The sequence below is a fragment of the Branchiostoma lanceolatum genome, chromosome 17 (assembly GCF_035083965.1).
Source record: "Branchiostoma lanceolatum isolate klBraLanc5 chromosome 17, klBraLanc5.hap2, whole genome shotgun sequence".
NCBI lineage: Eukaryota > Metazoa > Chordata > Leptocardii > Amphioxiformes > Branchiostomatidae > Branchiostoma > Branchiostoma lanceolatum.
In genome coordinates this window covers 13,821,367-13,836,755 of record NC_089738.1, presented here as the reverse complement: position 1 = coordinate 13,836,755, position 15,389 = coordinate 13,821,367, and the positions used below count along the sequence as shown (strand labels likewise).

The 15,389-nt window shown below is 41.7% G+C and overlaps 2 protein-coding genes across 3 annotated transcripts; one reads left to right on the top strand and one right to left on the bottom strand.

Moving 5' to 3' along the window:
• Positions 1 to 332: 332 nt before the first annotated feature.
• LOC136423438 (transmembrane protein 127-like) lies at positions 333 to 2,364 on the bottom strand. The gene is made up of 2 exons (XM_066411581.1): positions 2,307 to 2,364; positions 333 to 1,877 (listed from the first exon to the last, which is right to left on the bottom strand). The coding sequence occupies exon 2, from the start codon at positions 1,851 to 1,853 to the stop codon at positions 1,092 to 1,094; it is 762 nt and encodes a 253-aa protein (XP_066267678.1). The 5' UTR covers positions 1,854 to 1,877; positions 2,307 to 2,364; the 3' UTR covers positions 333 to 1,091.
• A 195-nt stretch (positions 2,365 to 2,559) lies between these two features.
• On the top strand, positions 2,560 to 12,900 carry LOC136422701 (UBX domain-containing protein 7-like). 2 transcript variants are annotated; one of them, XM_066410539.1, is made up of 12 exons: positions 2,560 to 2,674; positions 4,384 to 4,546; positions 4,912 to 4,982; positions 5,286 to 5,354; positions 5,695 to 5,813; positions 6,010 to 6,156; positions 6,598 to 6,688; positions 7,245 to 7,298; positions 7,791 to 7,864; positions 8,023 to 8,491; positions 9,220 to 9,299; positions 9,717 to 12,900. In XM_066410539.1, the coding sequence occupies exons 1-12, from the start codon at positions 2,611 to 2,613 to the stop codon at positions 9,873 to 9,875; spliced, it is 1,560 nt and encodes a 519-aa protein (XP_066266636.1). In that variant the 5' UTR covers positions 2,560 to 2,610; the 3' UTR covers positions 9,876 to 12,900. The 2 variants fall into 2 exon arrangements, with proteins under 2 accessions (XP_066266636.1, XP_066266635.1); XM_066410538.1 differs by having other exon boundaries at positions 8,020 to 8,491.
• Positions 12,901 to 15,389: the final 2,489 nt, after the last annotated feature.

Below are 15,389 nucleotides of genomic sequence, written 5' to 3'. Positions count from 1 at the left end.
GTGGCCTTGGAAAAGGCATGTTACACCTACATGTATTTCCTCACTCGACTTGGATGAAAACGATCTAGCTTCAAATAGGGAGTAAATCAGGACAAAAGATGGCGATGATGGACATCCTCTTGAATGGGACATAAGGCTGGAGGAGAGCCACACATTGAGCACATTAAAGAACCCACCACACTTATGGAAAAGGGTAGCGGACTGAGTGAGTGGATAAAACCTATCAGTCTGATCTGGTCTTATGCAGCGTGTGCAAAACTGGTACAAAACTGGTGTTTATGTCCAAAACCACACAACAACAACCACACATGTAACAAATAAGATGTACTGGGTACTTGTCCATAATTCATTTTTATTTAACAAAATATTCCTGAATTGCACAATCAAATAATAGTAAATATATGTACATCCATTACTTTAGACTTTAAAAATCATCTCTGGCAGCTTGAAGAATTTTTGCAAAGCTTCAAATGTCAAGTTTTGTGTTTTGCTATCTTTGGCCTGTTGGAACCCAGTACAGAACCGACTCCCAGAAATGTTGATGATATAAACATTTAGTTATCCACTAATCAAATCATATCGTCTCCCCCCCCCCATAAATCGTTGTCTAAACATTCATGAAGAAAAAGTAATGCTGATTTCTGCTGTAACCAGTGCACATTTGATATATAACTGTACCTTTATTAGGGGGAAGGTTAAATATTGCTAAGTTTCAAACACCTTGGTTAAAGTTTGTGACTATGATATAATGTTAAAATCTGTCGATAATTGGCTACATTCATACAAATGATAATAAGCATATGAAAATATTTGTGCAGACGTAGGTACAAATAGACCAATCCCATAGCCCCACCCACCTCTCAAAATGTAGAAATGTAAAATGAAAACACGGAAATGTGCAAATATTCAATGGACTTGTATAGCCACTCTGCAAACAGCCATGCTCTCATTCAGTCATTGGTTTAACTGCTAATTGTGATGGACAGTCAGGATTGGACTATAACTGTGTCAGTTTATTTACTTGGCCTGTCTGGCTGTATATATCATTGGCCTTTGGAATAGCGACAGTCAATCAAGAATTTTGGTCCGTCTTAAGGAGCGTAGGCAGGGGGCGGCACCTGCTGTCGTTCCATCATGGCGGCATATTCTACTCCTCGCCAGAAATCAAGTTCATCGTTATCCATCAGCATCAGTCCATCCGATTGGTCGTCGTCTTCCGGCGGGTATCGACGCAGGAGGCCGCACGCCACCGCTAAGACGGCCGCGCTACCCGCGCCGGCCACGAGGTAGTACCCGACATCGAACGTGACATACACCTTGCTCCCTGTGTAGATGCGGTGGCTGTGCTGGAGCGCGTACATCATGGTGGACGCCCAGTAGCACAGGCCGTTCGCCGTGACGCACAGCAGCACGACAATGATGTTCGCCACTCCGTTACGTCTAAGAATCCTCCAAGACTTCCTCATCGAGCCCAAGATGTCTATGATGAAAGCGGCGATGCTGGTTACCATGGCAACCATGCAGAGTGTGACGACCACCCGGAGAATTAGAACGGCGTGTTCTGTCACGCAGTACGCGTCAAGGAGGGGTTTAACGGTGCTGTCTCTGAGGAACAGGTTAATACCGATGTACTCGTTGGTGTGTTGGCACTTTCCGCCGTGAACGTGGAACCATCGCGGTTCGGCCAGAGCGGTGCTGAGAGCAGCGATGACCACAACGCTGAAGGCGGCCCCGGCTACGTTCCTTTCGCGACGTTTCGGACGTCGCCATCTCCGACGGACTGCGGCGACCGCCGGTGAGACAGCGGGCGGATCGGACGGCGTAGAAGGAGAGGCTGCTTCAGGAGTCGACATGGCTTGTTGTCCTTATGGCATCATCTATGAAAAGGAAATATAGAAAATATCAACCAACTTTAAATGATATAATTCAACTCTGGCTAAATCAGTAAATGATTATTTACATAAGTATGCTGTAAAGACTAGCCGGTGACTACACGTCGACTTAACAAAGGCAACTAAATCATAACCGGTAAGTGAAAATTTATAATTTCACGATGAAAAATGGAGGGGATTTAGGGCAAAGGTGACTACAGTTACACAACAGGAAACATTTCAAAACACTTCAAAAACAAATCTGACGTCGCGAAAAATTTTCGACTTTACACCACATTCTTACACATTTGCAAACCCCTGACAACGGCAACACCTACAAGAAGAACTCAGCTTACAGACATTACAGCCATACCGATGTAAATATACGCCAGTAAGGAGGCTTTTAGTAAAGAATTTTGGTAAAGTTTTACCCACCAGCGTCAAACATCAAACATGGACGTCCGAATTTTACATTTGTCATTTCCTACACAGCATCAAAACGCAATTTCCTCAGAATTGCTTTCTTTTCAAAGCAGCAAGCCCAATTTTAGCTATGAAAATAACATTTGTATTTTGCAACAAAAAAACATCAAATTATTATAATAAATACGTTGAGTGTTTTACCACAATATTAGAATCAAAAGGATTTTAGTTTTTTGCAGATATTTCATTTTGTGCGGTTCGGTGCGTTGATGACGCTTGACCCTTTCGCTATGCCTGCTGGGATTTTGGCGCGATCATGGCCGACCCTGGAAAATCGAGAGGGATGGACGCACTCATCGAGCAGTTTCGCGCCATCACAGGTAAAAATCGTCGATTAAAAATCGTCAGATTGAGAGATGTTTAATGGAAAGATGTGGTAACCAATTGTGAGAGATTTGAGCGTGGTCGGGTATCGTTTGATACGCCAAAGTAGGTTGGTTCCAAAGTAGACGCCCACGGTAATCTGTTGTCAACAGTGTAGAGGTACTGTTCAGTAGCTGGTTTGCAGTTCCAGGTTAGAAAAGCCGTTGTAGCGGTGTCTTTTCGCGACAGTAAACTGCTGGAAGCCGCTTGCCTTCTTTCAATCAAGATTATCAATCCTCTCTCAAGCCAATTTTAGTGAATGTATTTTTGAACCTCCTTGGAAGAGACCACAAAAATTATGACTGATCTTTTTTCGTGGTGACTTGAAAAAGGATCATTTGATTCATTGAAATGAATCTATGTATGATTTATTTTTCCATAGGGCCAGCAACTATAGATGTTCCATAAATATGTGATTTGGAACTGTTTATTTCTATTTAAATACTAGTACAGTCAAACAGTCCCAGCAGTCACAAATATATTTGTTGTTTCAAGTAAAACAATGTCTAGACAAGAAGGTTAGATATCCTTGGACAATGGTCAAGATAAATTCAAGTCGCTTTTCACATAGGTAGAATATTATATTCAGTCTCAAAATTGTACTGCAGCTTTTGCAGCATATTTCTTCACATTCTTGCACATAAATGTATGACTCAAGCATAGTTTATATCCTACTCAAAATGCATGCTTCTCTGAACAGAATCCTGCAGTATAGTGCAACCAAAATCAACCATCCCTGCACAACCAAATAATCCATTAACCTATCAATCAATCAATCAATTGATCAATCTATCAATCAATTTCTTTCAGTCATAAATCAATGAAAAGATAGCTGACATACATCAACCATGATGATGAATAAATTCAGTAACTCTTCAATATTAGGAGTCCAAAGCATCATTAGGGCTTTAAAACTGGAAATATTCTGGATGATGATGTTGACATTTACTTCCCCATATGGCCTGACTTCCCAAATTCCACCCCATGTTTGGAATCAGATCTAGAGTGTGGCTTATGCCATGGGGGCGGGCAGCACACATTCATGGAGGTGGGCCAAGATTGTTAGATAAAGGGCCACATTGTGTATCAGATTTCTGGTAGGAATTCCTACCTAGGAATGCCTTTAGTATTGTAATCAGTTTGTTTGTTTGTCTTGGTGTGAGTCTGCAGTTATGTGAATATTGCAGAGTAGTAGCCTGCCAAGAAGGAGGAAATGGCAGTAGCGGCACAAGACCGCAACCTTTGGAGGAGAAGTATCCGAAGCCAAGTTGACCTATGCAACAAAGTTGCGGGAGGATCTAAGGTCTAAGCCTGCCAAGGTGGAAATGGTGTAATAGGATACTTGGAGAATTTGAAGAATGGTTTGGCTCTGGTCCAATGTTGTAAACAGGCAGGAAGTGATTTTGATGGCTACATCTAATCTGTAAGCAGATCTCTATGGGGCCAGAATCTACAAGATATCAAAACACTGGAAGTTCCACTGCAATAGCATAGTATGTTGCTAGGGGGCCCAAAATCTTATCGTTTGTTCCTTTTGCAAACCCCTACCACAATAAAAAATATAAAGATCCATCCACGACTTCTCAAGTTATGTTGTTCTCAAACACTCGCATCCGAAAACATACTTCTTGACAAAGGTGACAAACACCCCTTTGTTGAATGGTAGATACCACCGAGGATGTGGCACGGCACATGCTGGAGGCCTGTGGAGGCAACCTGGAGATGGCCATTACCATGCATCTGGAGGGGGGAGCAGGTGCATCAGGAGGGGCCGGTCCCTCCAGCACACCCGGGCCATCAACAGATGGAGCAGGACCTTCTGTAGCAGAGTAAGTTTTGAAGCTCATCTTTCAAGGACTGAGACTGTAGATTTCAGCAATACATAAAGGGACATTGAAATATACACTGAAGACTGGGGAGAGCAATGTCTGATAGGAGCATCTGATAAAGATGTACATGAAGGAAGAAAAGTAGCAATGTAATTAAGCAAGCAGTATACCCACCCTTTGGCCTAAGACGTCAGCTTCACAGGCATAGTAGCTTGTACATGTGTAGTATCAACATCAAAGACAGTGACATTTAAGTCTTATCTAACTTCAAAGTGATGGAAATCCTGAATACATGCTTTCATACATCATATTTCAAAGGTTTGCCTGTCATTGGAGTTTTTCTGACTGAATTTTCTGTTGTACAGCGATGAGGTGCGAGCCCCAATACCGCAGACTGCAGGGGTACTGGTGGAGGAGTCCCTGTATCAAAGTTATGGTAACGTTTTTCATTCATCTCTGTAGACAACGATGGTAGCCAGAATTTGCTGTTTGTTGTGAATTTGATGGAGTTGACTGAATTTAGCAACTTATCAGAAAGGTGCTGTCTACAAGTGCTACAATGTAGTTCTACTGTAGATGAAAGTTAAGACAGAATTTGTTGTGATCATTAAATTCTGTGAAAATGGCATGGTAAAGTCTTTATGATTGATTTCAGGATCCCTGTTGTGTAGTTTGTACATGATGAAAGCGAATTCAGCGTTGGAAGTCTAAGTGATTGTTGTGATCTTTCCTCCCGTAGTGCCACAAGGACGATTGAGAAAACCAAGATCTGTGTTTGACGGTTTTCGAGACTTCCAAGCAGAGACAAGTAAGTGTAGCTCACTAAATGTAGACCCCAGCATGTCTAGGACAAAAGATACAAAACTTGAAGTTCTGCTGCAGTACCAAGGTTGCAGCACCGAGGTTGGCCACCAGGAGGCTCATGATTGACCATGACCTTCGCCTTCCCCAGACCTACCCTCATACCAAATATCATCACAATCCATCCAGAGTTTCTTAACACACACACACTCGGACACAGACACAGTCACATACAAAACAAAATACCTCCATTTTTCATGGAGGTAACAGCCGACTGCCCTTATGGTCTCTAAAATGCCATGGGACCATTACCTTATCTTGTTTGAAAACTTTGCTTCACTTCTTAGGGCAACAGGAGCAGCAACTTCGGGACCGCCTCAGCGGAAAGACAACAGAGAAGAAGAGAACCTTGGAAGACCTCTTCAGACCTCCTATAGACCTTCTGCACAAAGGCACTTTCGAGACAGTAGGATCCTTTTCTGTCCTTTGTTTTTAGATTTTGCCAACATGTTACAGACAAACTTTGTGTCTTATTCAGCCAGATTTTGCAGTAAAAGCATTTGATGCTGAATATTTACTTAATAGACTTGTAGTTACATATACAATGCAGAAGCACAACATTAAATTTCCTTGGCCTAACATTTTTTTGCTGCTCTCCATAGGCAAAGAAGGAAGGTGAAACTGGCAACAAGTGGCTGCTGGTGAACGTGCAAAACGTCCAGGAGTTTCCCTGCCAGCAGCTGAACAGGGACGTGTGGAGCAACGCGCTGGTCAAGTCCATCGTACAGGAGCACTTTGTGCTGTGGCAGGTCAGGGGTCATCTGATTTAAAAGTCATTATGACTTCAAGAAGGACCTTGAACAGTAATTGCTGGTACATTTTCTGTACAAAGAATTGGACTTACAACCAGATTTTCGACTGCACAACACCAGATTTTGCCAACAGTTTGAATGTTGTACAGTTGGAAATTTGAAACAAGACCACTGTTATGAAGAAGTTTCCAGCTAGAATTTACAAGTCATTGTCCTTTATCTGTTAGCTGTTCTTTATCTGGATAACAAAGTTCTTTGGAGACATACAAAGAGTTAATACCTACCTAATGAGACTAATCACAGCTGTTCTTTATCAAAGACCAACCTTTGTGAAGACCTCAGATCTTCGTCTATCCCATGCTTTCTGTGAGTGAAGAATTGTCTAATAGAAATTGGGTGCCAGTTTTTCCATTTTTGCCCTCTTGTCATTTCTTGTAGGTGTACCATGACAGTGCTGAGGGCCAGCGGTACATCCAGTTTTACAAGGTGGACACATTTCCATACATAGCTGTACTGGACCCAAGAACAGGTACTGTGAAAGCAACACTGTGTCTTTTTTTCCATCATTAAACTACATGAAAGGTAGCATTTAACCTTCCACCTACAGGGATTTTTTTCTGATACTTGAATGTCAAGCATATTCTATGTACTACTACTAGGGTACAATAGTACCTTTTAGTATGTAACCCTTCACAAATATCTAGGTGCACCGGTTAACCCACAGTCAAAGATTAGGTTCACAGCTGCATATGCACCCAGTATTTTGATTCCTGGCTTGCCTGGCCTAACTTGCCTGCTACTAGCTTAGAGGTGGCCAAGCAATAACTCGAAGGGGGACAGTAGAATGAGACTTTACTGAGATGGGTTGTAGATGGGAGTTGGCATAGTGACTAGCAGATGGTGGCAGTAACAATGATGGCCTCCCTCAGTACATGTACATTTGTAGCTTACTGACATACAGCCACCTTAATGATGACGAACTTACCTGCTACCCTCATGAAGTAGTGACTCAATCAACACCATGAACTCAATTTTTGTTACATTTGAAATACATTGTTCTTCACTCACTTACTGTACATTTTTAGGAGAGAGGCTAGCTGAGTGGAACACTGTGGATCCCACTGCCTTTATCGACATGGGTGAGTTGTTTGGATGATTTCTTAACATTACGACATAGATTCTGCCCATTGTAGAGTGGAACACGTTGCCAACAAGAACTGTAGGAGCATCCTCACTAGATACATGTAGCTTTAAACAACGTTTACAGTTAGATGTGCAAAAGTTATGTATGACAGGTTGTTCAGTAATATGACCAGCTGCTGCCGTGCCGCATGCTTGCGAAGCTGGTGTGTTACGCAGAAGGGCGGTTATGCCTATTGGCTATAGAGATACAAATCTCCCTTTCTATAACCCTTAGGCTGCACAGTTCTGCAAGCACTACAGTGGAGGGCTAGTCCACTGGTAGTAGTGTGTGTTCAACTACCATACTCTCAGTGCTATGCATAGAACCCAATATGTACTATTTCTAAAGTCACTGGTATGACTTTCGTGACCTACCGCATGCAAGGTGAACACTCTACCTGCTTCGCCATTTTCTTCCTGGTGTGAGTGCGTTTGTCATTTTGCCGCAGCTACCACATTCCTGACAGACCACGGTGCACTGGACGGTGAGTCCCGCAGCCCACCGAAGAAGAGAACAAAAAGGGTATGTCTAACATTTTTGGCGAGCAAGCCTAATAAGCTTTACAGTAAAGTGAAATAAAAATGAAACAGTTCTATGATAGAGTGAACTCCATATAACCTTGACCAAGCCCCCCTTTACCAGCAGATGTTTTTATTGAGTCTGTGTTGTTGTACCAGCAGGAAAGCATTATCGACGCCAGCGAGGATAGCCAACTGGAGGCAGCCATCGCAGCGTCACTACAGGAAACCGAAGCCACGTCTGACAAACCCGACAACAGAGCGAATGACTCGAGCTCCGAGTCAGAACTGGAAATAACCGACGACGAAAGCGACACATTCCATTCCGTGAACGGGGAGAGTTCCGACAACGACAGTGACGTGGAGGTTGAAAGGATTGTTACCCCTGACCCTAAGGACAAAGTTCAGAGTTCAAATGTCAAAGTGCAGAGTTCAAATGGACATGCACAGACATCAAATTCCAGGACAGGGGAATCAGAAAGGACTCAGGAGAACAGCACTGAGGAGAAAGTTGACAGAAGTAAAAACGGAAGTGCAGTGTGTACGAAAGACTCAACAACTCAGCAGATTGTCACTGTGAATGGGAACACCACAGCTGACGACGACGATGATGATGATGATGATGATGGGGGTGAGGCAGTCTATCTCTTGTGCAGTAAAATCATGATGTTAACTCTCAGAAGGAGTATCTGAAAGTTATACAGTCCTGCATAACCCTCTTCCTGCTGGGTCTGCATCATTGTAACAAATTTGTTTGGTTTTAATGCAACTCAACATTCAGAGAGTTTAAAGTACAATCCAATTAAGGGTACTGAAAAGCAAATATTCTACTTTTTGTAACTATTCAAATGCTGTCAGATGCTGTGTACAGTATATACAGGTTCATTGTACAGGAAAAAGATTCCTCTAGCTCTTGTACACAGTAGACCACTGCCCTTAAGCACGCTTACAATGTAAGTAGCCATTTGGCACCCCATTCTCTATTGGCTGCAGTTAGGCAGCAGGGAGAAGGTTAAAAACTTTACCTACTTTTACGTACTAAGAAACCCTTTCCAGTAGCATGCAAGATGAGTGAGCGACATCAGCTGGAATTCATGTCCTGAAGAAGGGTTACTTTCCACTTGACCATGCACACCACTTAAGTGATGATTTTTTTGGTGACGCCTTAGGGGTGGAGTGGATAATATATTTTGTGTTGTCTATTTGGTATAAAGTGTATTTTAGTAAAAAAGTATACTTTGTAGACTGATTTCCCATGTACAAACATACTGTAGAGGCACTGCTAGAAGCTCTTTTTCTTCTGCTGCTTTTCTTTGTGCGTCTTCTTTATTTTTTTCCTTCACCACCTGTCCTTTCCAGGGCCAAAGACGAACTTGATGGTACGCTTTCCAGACGGAAAGAGGAAACAGTTCTCTCTACCGGCGTCTGCCAAACTCATGGTAGGACTTTCACATTACAGCTCATTTCCCCATACTTTTTATTTTTTTTACAAGCAATCCGAATCCAAGCTTTGTGTAGAGTACTAATTGAAAAGTGAGAAAAAGAAAAACAATTGTGCATAATGTATTTAGCATGGCAAGGATGACAACACAAGTATTTACAGAAGTATTATCTTAAACTCACAACCCATAGTGGGGAAATTAGCTGTTGGTCCCCTTTCCTTTGTTTTTTTAAGATTTTGTTTTTTATAGGAATATTGAGTGATGATTGTTGGAAAGCTTCTGCACTAACACCACAACTTATTTGAGCTTTTTCCAGGCACAACTGCAGTACCCACTCAACAGTGTAGGTAACTCAATAACGTGTTTATGTGTCGTAGTACCGTGCAGTAACCTCACCATGTATGTGTTACACAGACTCTCGTCAAGCTGGTCATGTCAGAGGGCTACACCAACGAACGTTATGAGCTGGTGACGAATTTCCCTCGCCGGAAGCTCTCATACATGGACTTCAACGTAACGCTGAAAGAAGCGGGTCTTTTCCCACAGGAGACGGTCTTCGTCCAGCAAAGATGACACTGACGAATTTAGCGGTGATAGTTGACGATGATTGACTGTCATCTGTCGATTTCCTGGTTATTTTCATTTGGGGACTGATTTTCTTCCGGAGATTCCCTGCAATAGCCGAAAGCCAAGCCAAAACCAATACTTACAAACTTAAGATATTTCATTATTTTCTTATATTCTACTTGTAATCCACAATGTTTGCTTGGTATAAAACAGTGCACAGAAAGTATGTTACAAGGAAATTATGTTCTAATAGTTATACATTTCTTAAGTCTGGAAGTACATTTGTCCACAGACTGACACTAAGCTGAAGTGTCAAAGTATTATTTGTAACCATCATTGGCAAATACATGTGAACCATTGGTTGGGGAAGGCAGTATATATTTTCAGAATGAAGAGTAAAAGAAAAGAAATAGCCTTTCAACTTCAGAGAGACTAATGGTTGAGTTGTCCTTTCCCTCCTCCATGATTTTTCAGCAGTTTCTCTTTGTAAATGTAAGGTTATTTGGGGCATTTTTACAGGTTTGACGAATGTCAAGCCTGTGTCGTTATTGATTTGATACCATACATTTGGGTAACACAATTCTTCTCACAGCTTCACTTAAAAGGATTTTGTGTGTTGAATTGATACACAAACTGATACCTTGCAGTGGCAGTGAACTGAATCATTCCCACTTCTGCTGTTTGACACTGCCAAATTCAAGGGCAACAGCTTTTGATCGGACATAGTAGTTTGTAGGCCTATTGGTTATGTTAGATACACAGATCCATAGTCATCCAAAATAATATAGACAGACATACATAGAAACACGCTAAACATAGTAATAAGGCATTTGCACATTTTCCGGAATAGCAGTATTTTAGTCAGTAGAATTAATACAAAAGAATTAAAGGTAGAAGGCGAAATAAAAAGTTGCTTTGCATGTTCCAAGAGCTTTCCATTTCAAGGGCAAGATTTGAATGGTTTGCCCCCTCTCAGTTGTTCCTGTACAATAATAGAAGTATGATCTGTGATTAACCAATTTCATTGACATGCTCTTTGGATATTTTCTGTAGTTATAATTACCAATTTTTTTGTTGATATTAATTCTGTGGCCCATCTTCTATTTTGATAATGTATGAATATTTATTGCAGCGCTGTGGTCAGGTTTTGTCTGTAATGGCAAGCTGCCAGAATCAGGGACCATGGAAGAAAAGTCATGCTGGTTTGATCACATGAGTAAAAACAATGCCGCAAGGAGGAAAGATTTCTTCTTAAGGCCATACTGACTTGATTACGTGGATGACATCTGCACATCAATTTTGCCCATTTCCAAAACATGTGTGAATCCTAAAAAATCGTACAATGTTGCCAACAGAATATCGGAAAACTGGATATGGGTGAGAACCTGACTTTGTGGTATATTTAGCAAAGTGTAGTAGGCTTTTAAACCTTACCTTTCAGTTTCCTCTAAGTTTAGGTATATGAGTTTCTGCTAAGGGACAGAGAAAACAAGTAGTTCTGTTCAAATTCAAGAAAAGGTTACATTTGAATGTGCAAGGACATTGAGCATCCTTGGAGTGTGCAAGTCTATGTCTTGCAGGATCTTTGGATCATCTCAGCAATTTTGGAAGTTTTTCTCACAAGCTTTTTAAAACAGCTTGGATACTGACTTTCACTTTTTTAAAGTGATGGATCCTGTAGAGTTGTCTTATAACAGGTCTATGTCAAATGTCAGGTTAGTTTAGCTTTTTATGATAGCAATTTATGACAGCATTCATGTATATCACAAACTCTATACAAAAAATATTTTTGGATCACTTTGAGAAAGCGGTACCAAATGAGGCTCCATATGGGGGATTCTTGGTATCAGTCTTGTTAATCGGTGTGATATTGTCTGTCAGGAATAGAGTGCAGTACTGTTATGGTTATTATGTGCAGCACAGGAGTTTTGGTATTGAGATGGAAACTTCAGATGCTGATACTGAAAACCCCTTTGTCGGACGCTAGAATGAAATCTTCAATTGAGACAGTTGCAAGTAGGGCTGCGTACCTAAACACAACATCACTGGTACGGAGGTTTAGGTACATGGTAGAGATGACATTGATGATGTCATCTCGGAGACAATGGGTGCTTCCATTAGTGATCGAAGCTTTGTTGTAGCTATGTCACTGAGCCCAGCATCCCTTTTTAGATTGTCAATGAGAGTTGTGCGTCTCCTGCCCCTTTTCCTCCTTCCCTCTAGTGTATAACTATTTGAATTATTTTGTAACTTATATGTGTTATTCCTACCAAAAAGATGAAAATTTAGCACTGGAAAAAGATGTTGGTCATTGAAATCAGCACCATTTTTTATTTGAAATCCTGTCAAAAGCATGGGTTCTCTTGCATAAAATATGTTTAAATCAACATTCTGTTCATTCATGTTTCTTTCATGATTTTAGACCACAGGTTACTTTGTCAACTAGTTCCGGTCCAGACCTGTACCTAAACCTCTGTACCGATACCTGTACGTACATGATGTTATGTTTAGGTACATATCTCTAATACAGGGTCCCGGTATGAAACCCTTGTTGTCTGTCTACAGTACAAGACTATGTTTGTAATTGAACTGATGTTATCCTATACTATATAGTCATCTAAAACTCTGTTTCCAACATTAAGGTCATTTTAGGACACTGCAATTTGTAACTTTTTGCAGAAAAAACACTCAAGACTTGAAGATAACCAGACAAGTTTAGCGCTGTGTCTTGTCCGATACTGTTAATATTATGTTGTATCAGTAGGATACATAAGATATTGCTCTCAACATGTTCATGAATTGATGAATATGCCCTCCAGTATTCTCATAAATTTTAATCGATCGGGCCAAAAGCGTTGTAAAGTTGCGTTGATGGATTTCCACATTCCCCATATTGCCTGTCAAATATTTGTAGACTGTGCATTTAGTGTGCAATATTGGAGCACAGAAAAGTGTACATCATGCAAACGTATGTATCGTTAGTGTTACTTAGTGTTACTTATACTTGTAGTAATAAAAGTATTTTGGTGAAGATGATGCATTAAGATTTGATTTTCATGAATTTCTTAAAAGGAAATTATCAAGAGGACCTTTAGAGGTGAAATTCTACTTCATTTGGGTCCTATCTTTAAATCTCAAATGAGTACTGTGGTGTATGTTAATGTACCACTGTTAGCAGGGAGACCCCATCAGAATTCTCAGGTATCAGAAGTGTCATTAAACCGCGGACATCAAAGACCACAGCAACCCCCAACAGACCCCTGGGGCCTAGGAAAAATTTTGTGTTGCCCGACTGACCCTTGTAAAAATCTGCCGACCCTAGCCCTTTTTTCTGGGTCGACCACTGGCAAGGGACAAAGGATTGTAAATCTGAGTGATGAAATTCAAAACCGACTTCTTGTATGTCGCACTGTTAACAGATCAGGGCTTTGCACAGTTGATGCTAAGAATGCGTTGTTCACTTTATTAGTGTACTTGTGCAGTGTGATGTTCAAAAAACCGATTATGCATTTTATTTCTACATTGATAAACTGTTTTTGTTTATCCAACACACAAAAAAGAGGACCTCTACCGATGGACCCTAATTTTCTTAGGACCGTAATTGGAAACACTAAGTAATTTTTCCTAGCCATGGGTTGCCTACATGCAACTTTAGTCCTATGGCAATCATTGAGTCGATTTGACCAGTTTCTTCTATTTTCCCACCAACTCAAGTAGTCTGTAGAAGCTAACGCTAGTAGTGTTCAATGGGATAGTGACCATATGGTAGATGCATGTGGATAGATCTGCAGTTCATACATGACATGCTAGATGGCGTGGTAAAAAGCAAACCCATCCAAAAGCTTTCACCGTACATTTTGTTTGCCCTTGGTGCTGATCGATGTATGAATTCCATTCACTTTACCTGTCCTTGGTGCTGATTTATGTATCAGTTCCACACACTACATGTCCTTGGTGCTGATTCAGCTTCATACATGGTACTTGTCCTTGGTGCTGATCCATGTATCAGTTCCATATACTGTGCCTGTCTTTGGCACTGCATCATGTATCAGTTTCATACATGGTACTTGCCCTTGGTGCTGATTCACGTATCAGTTACATACATTGTGCCTCTTCTTGGTTCTAATTCATGTATATCAGTGCCATACATTGCGTCTGTCTTTGGTGCTGGTCCATGTATCAGTCTCATACATGGTACCTGCCCTTGGTGCTGATCCATGTATCAGTTGCACTCATTGTACTTGTCCTTGTTGCTGATTCATGTATCAGCTTCATACATTATGCCTGTCTTTGGTACTGAATCTAATATGAGTTCCATACATTGTATCTGTCCTTTGTGCTGATTCGTGGTAGTTCCATACCTTATGCCTGTCCTTAGTGCGGATTCACGTATCAGTTCCATACATGGTGACGATCCATGTTTTAGTTCCTCATCCTTTAGCAAACTGAAGTAACAACAAGTACAAAGTTAGGCAACGGGGAGAAGGTTAAACCATTCCTGGGCCGGAATAACGTTCGATACGGATGTTCCGGACCTGTCTATATTTTACCGTATTGCCCGGGCTTCGAAGTCGTATCGCACTGGCTTCCATCGAATGATTCGAACGCGCTTCGCGTGCGCTGGTTGCGCCGCTTTCGAAAATTCGAATGCCGGATTCGGACGTTAGAATCGATGTGGTTACAATTCTTTTGTTTACGGACACAAAATTCTTTCAACTTCTGGCGCATTTCGCATTGAAACGTGTGTTTTTCGGTTGGGTATGACATACTAGCAAATGAAATACAACGCGGTGTATTCCGCATCGCCCTCGGACCCTTCGGCGGTCGGGCGATCCTACCAGCGGTCGAGCTGGTACTTTGGGCGATACGGAATACACCGTGTTGTATTCCATCGTTATGTCATGCCTGGGCCTGATACGGGTGTTCCGGACCGTGTGATAACTATCCGGATCACATGGGGTTCGGAAGTGTTATCACACAGGCTTCCATAGAATATTTCGAACGCATTTCGAGCGCGCCGGTTGTGCGGCCGTCGGAAATTCGAATACCGGATTCGGAGATTGGAATCAATGTTGCTACAGTTTCTTGTTCGAGGACACAAAACTTCCTCAACTTCTGGCGCATTCCGCATTGAAATGTATGTTTTCTCGGGTGGGTATGACCAAGGTACGACATAAATAAAATACAACACGTTGTATTCCGCATCACCCTCGGTCCCAGCCCTCCCGCGGGTCGGATCGCCCTCCGGCCTACGGCCGTCGGGCGATCCGACCCGCGGTCGGGCTGGCACCTCGGGTGATACGGAATACCCCGTGTTGTATTCTATATATACATTGTACCCGTCCTTAGTGCTGATCCATGTATCATCTCCATACATTGTATCTATCCTTAGTGCTGATCCATGGATCAGACTGATAATCATGATAATACAATGCTGCAAATGATAAATTCCAAAACCAGGCGGGAATACTACATTCTGTAAGAACTTTTGCACTCACCCGTCGCTCTCCTTAGTAGAAT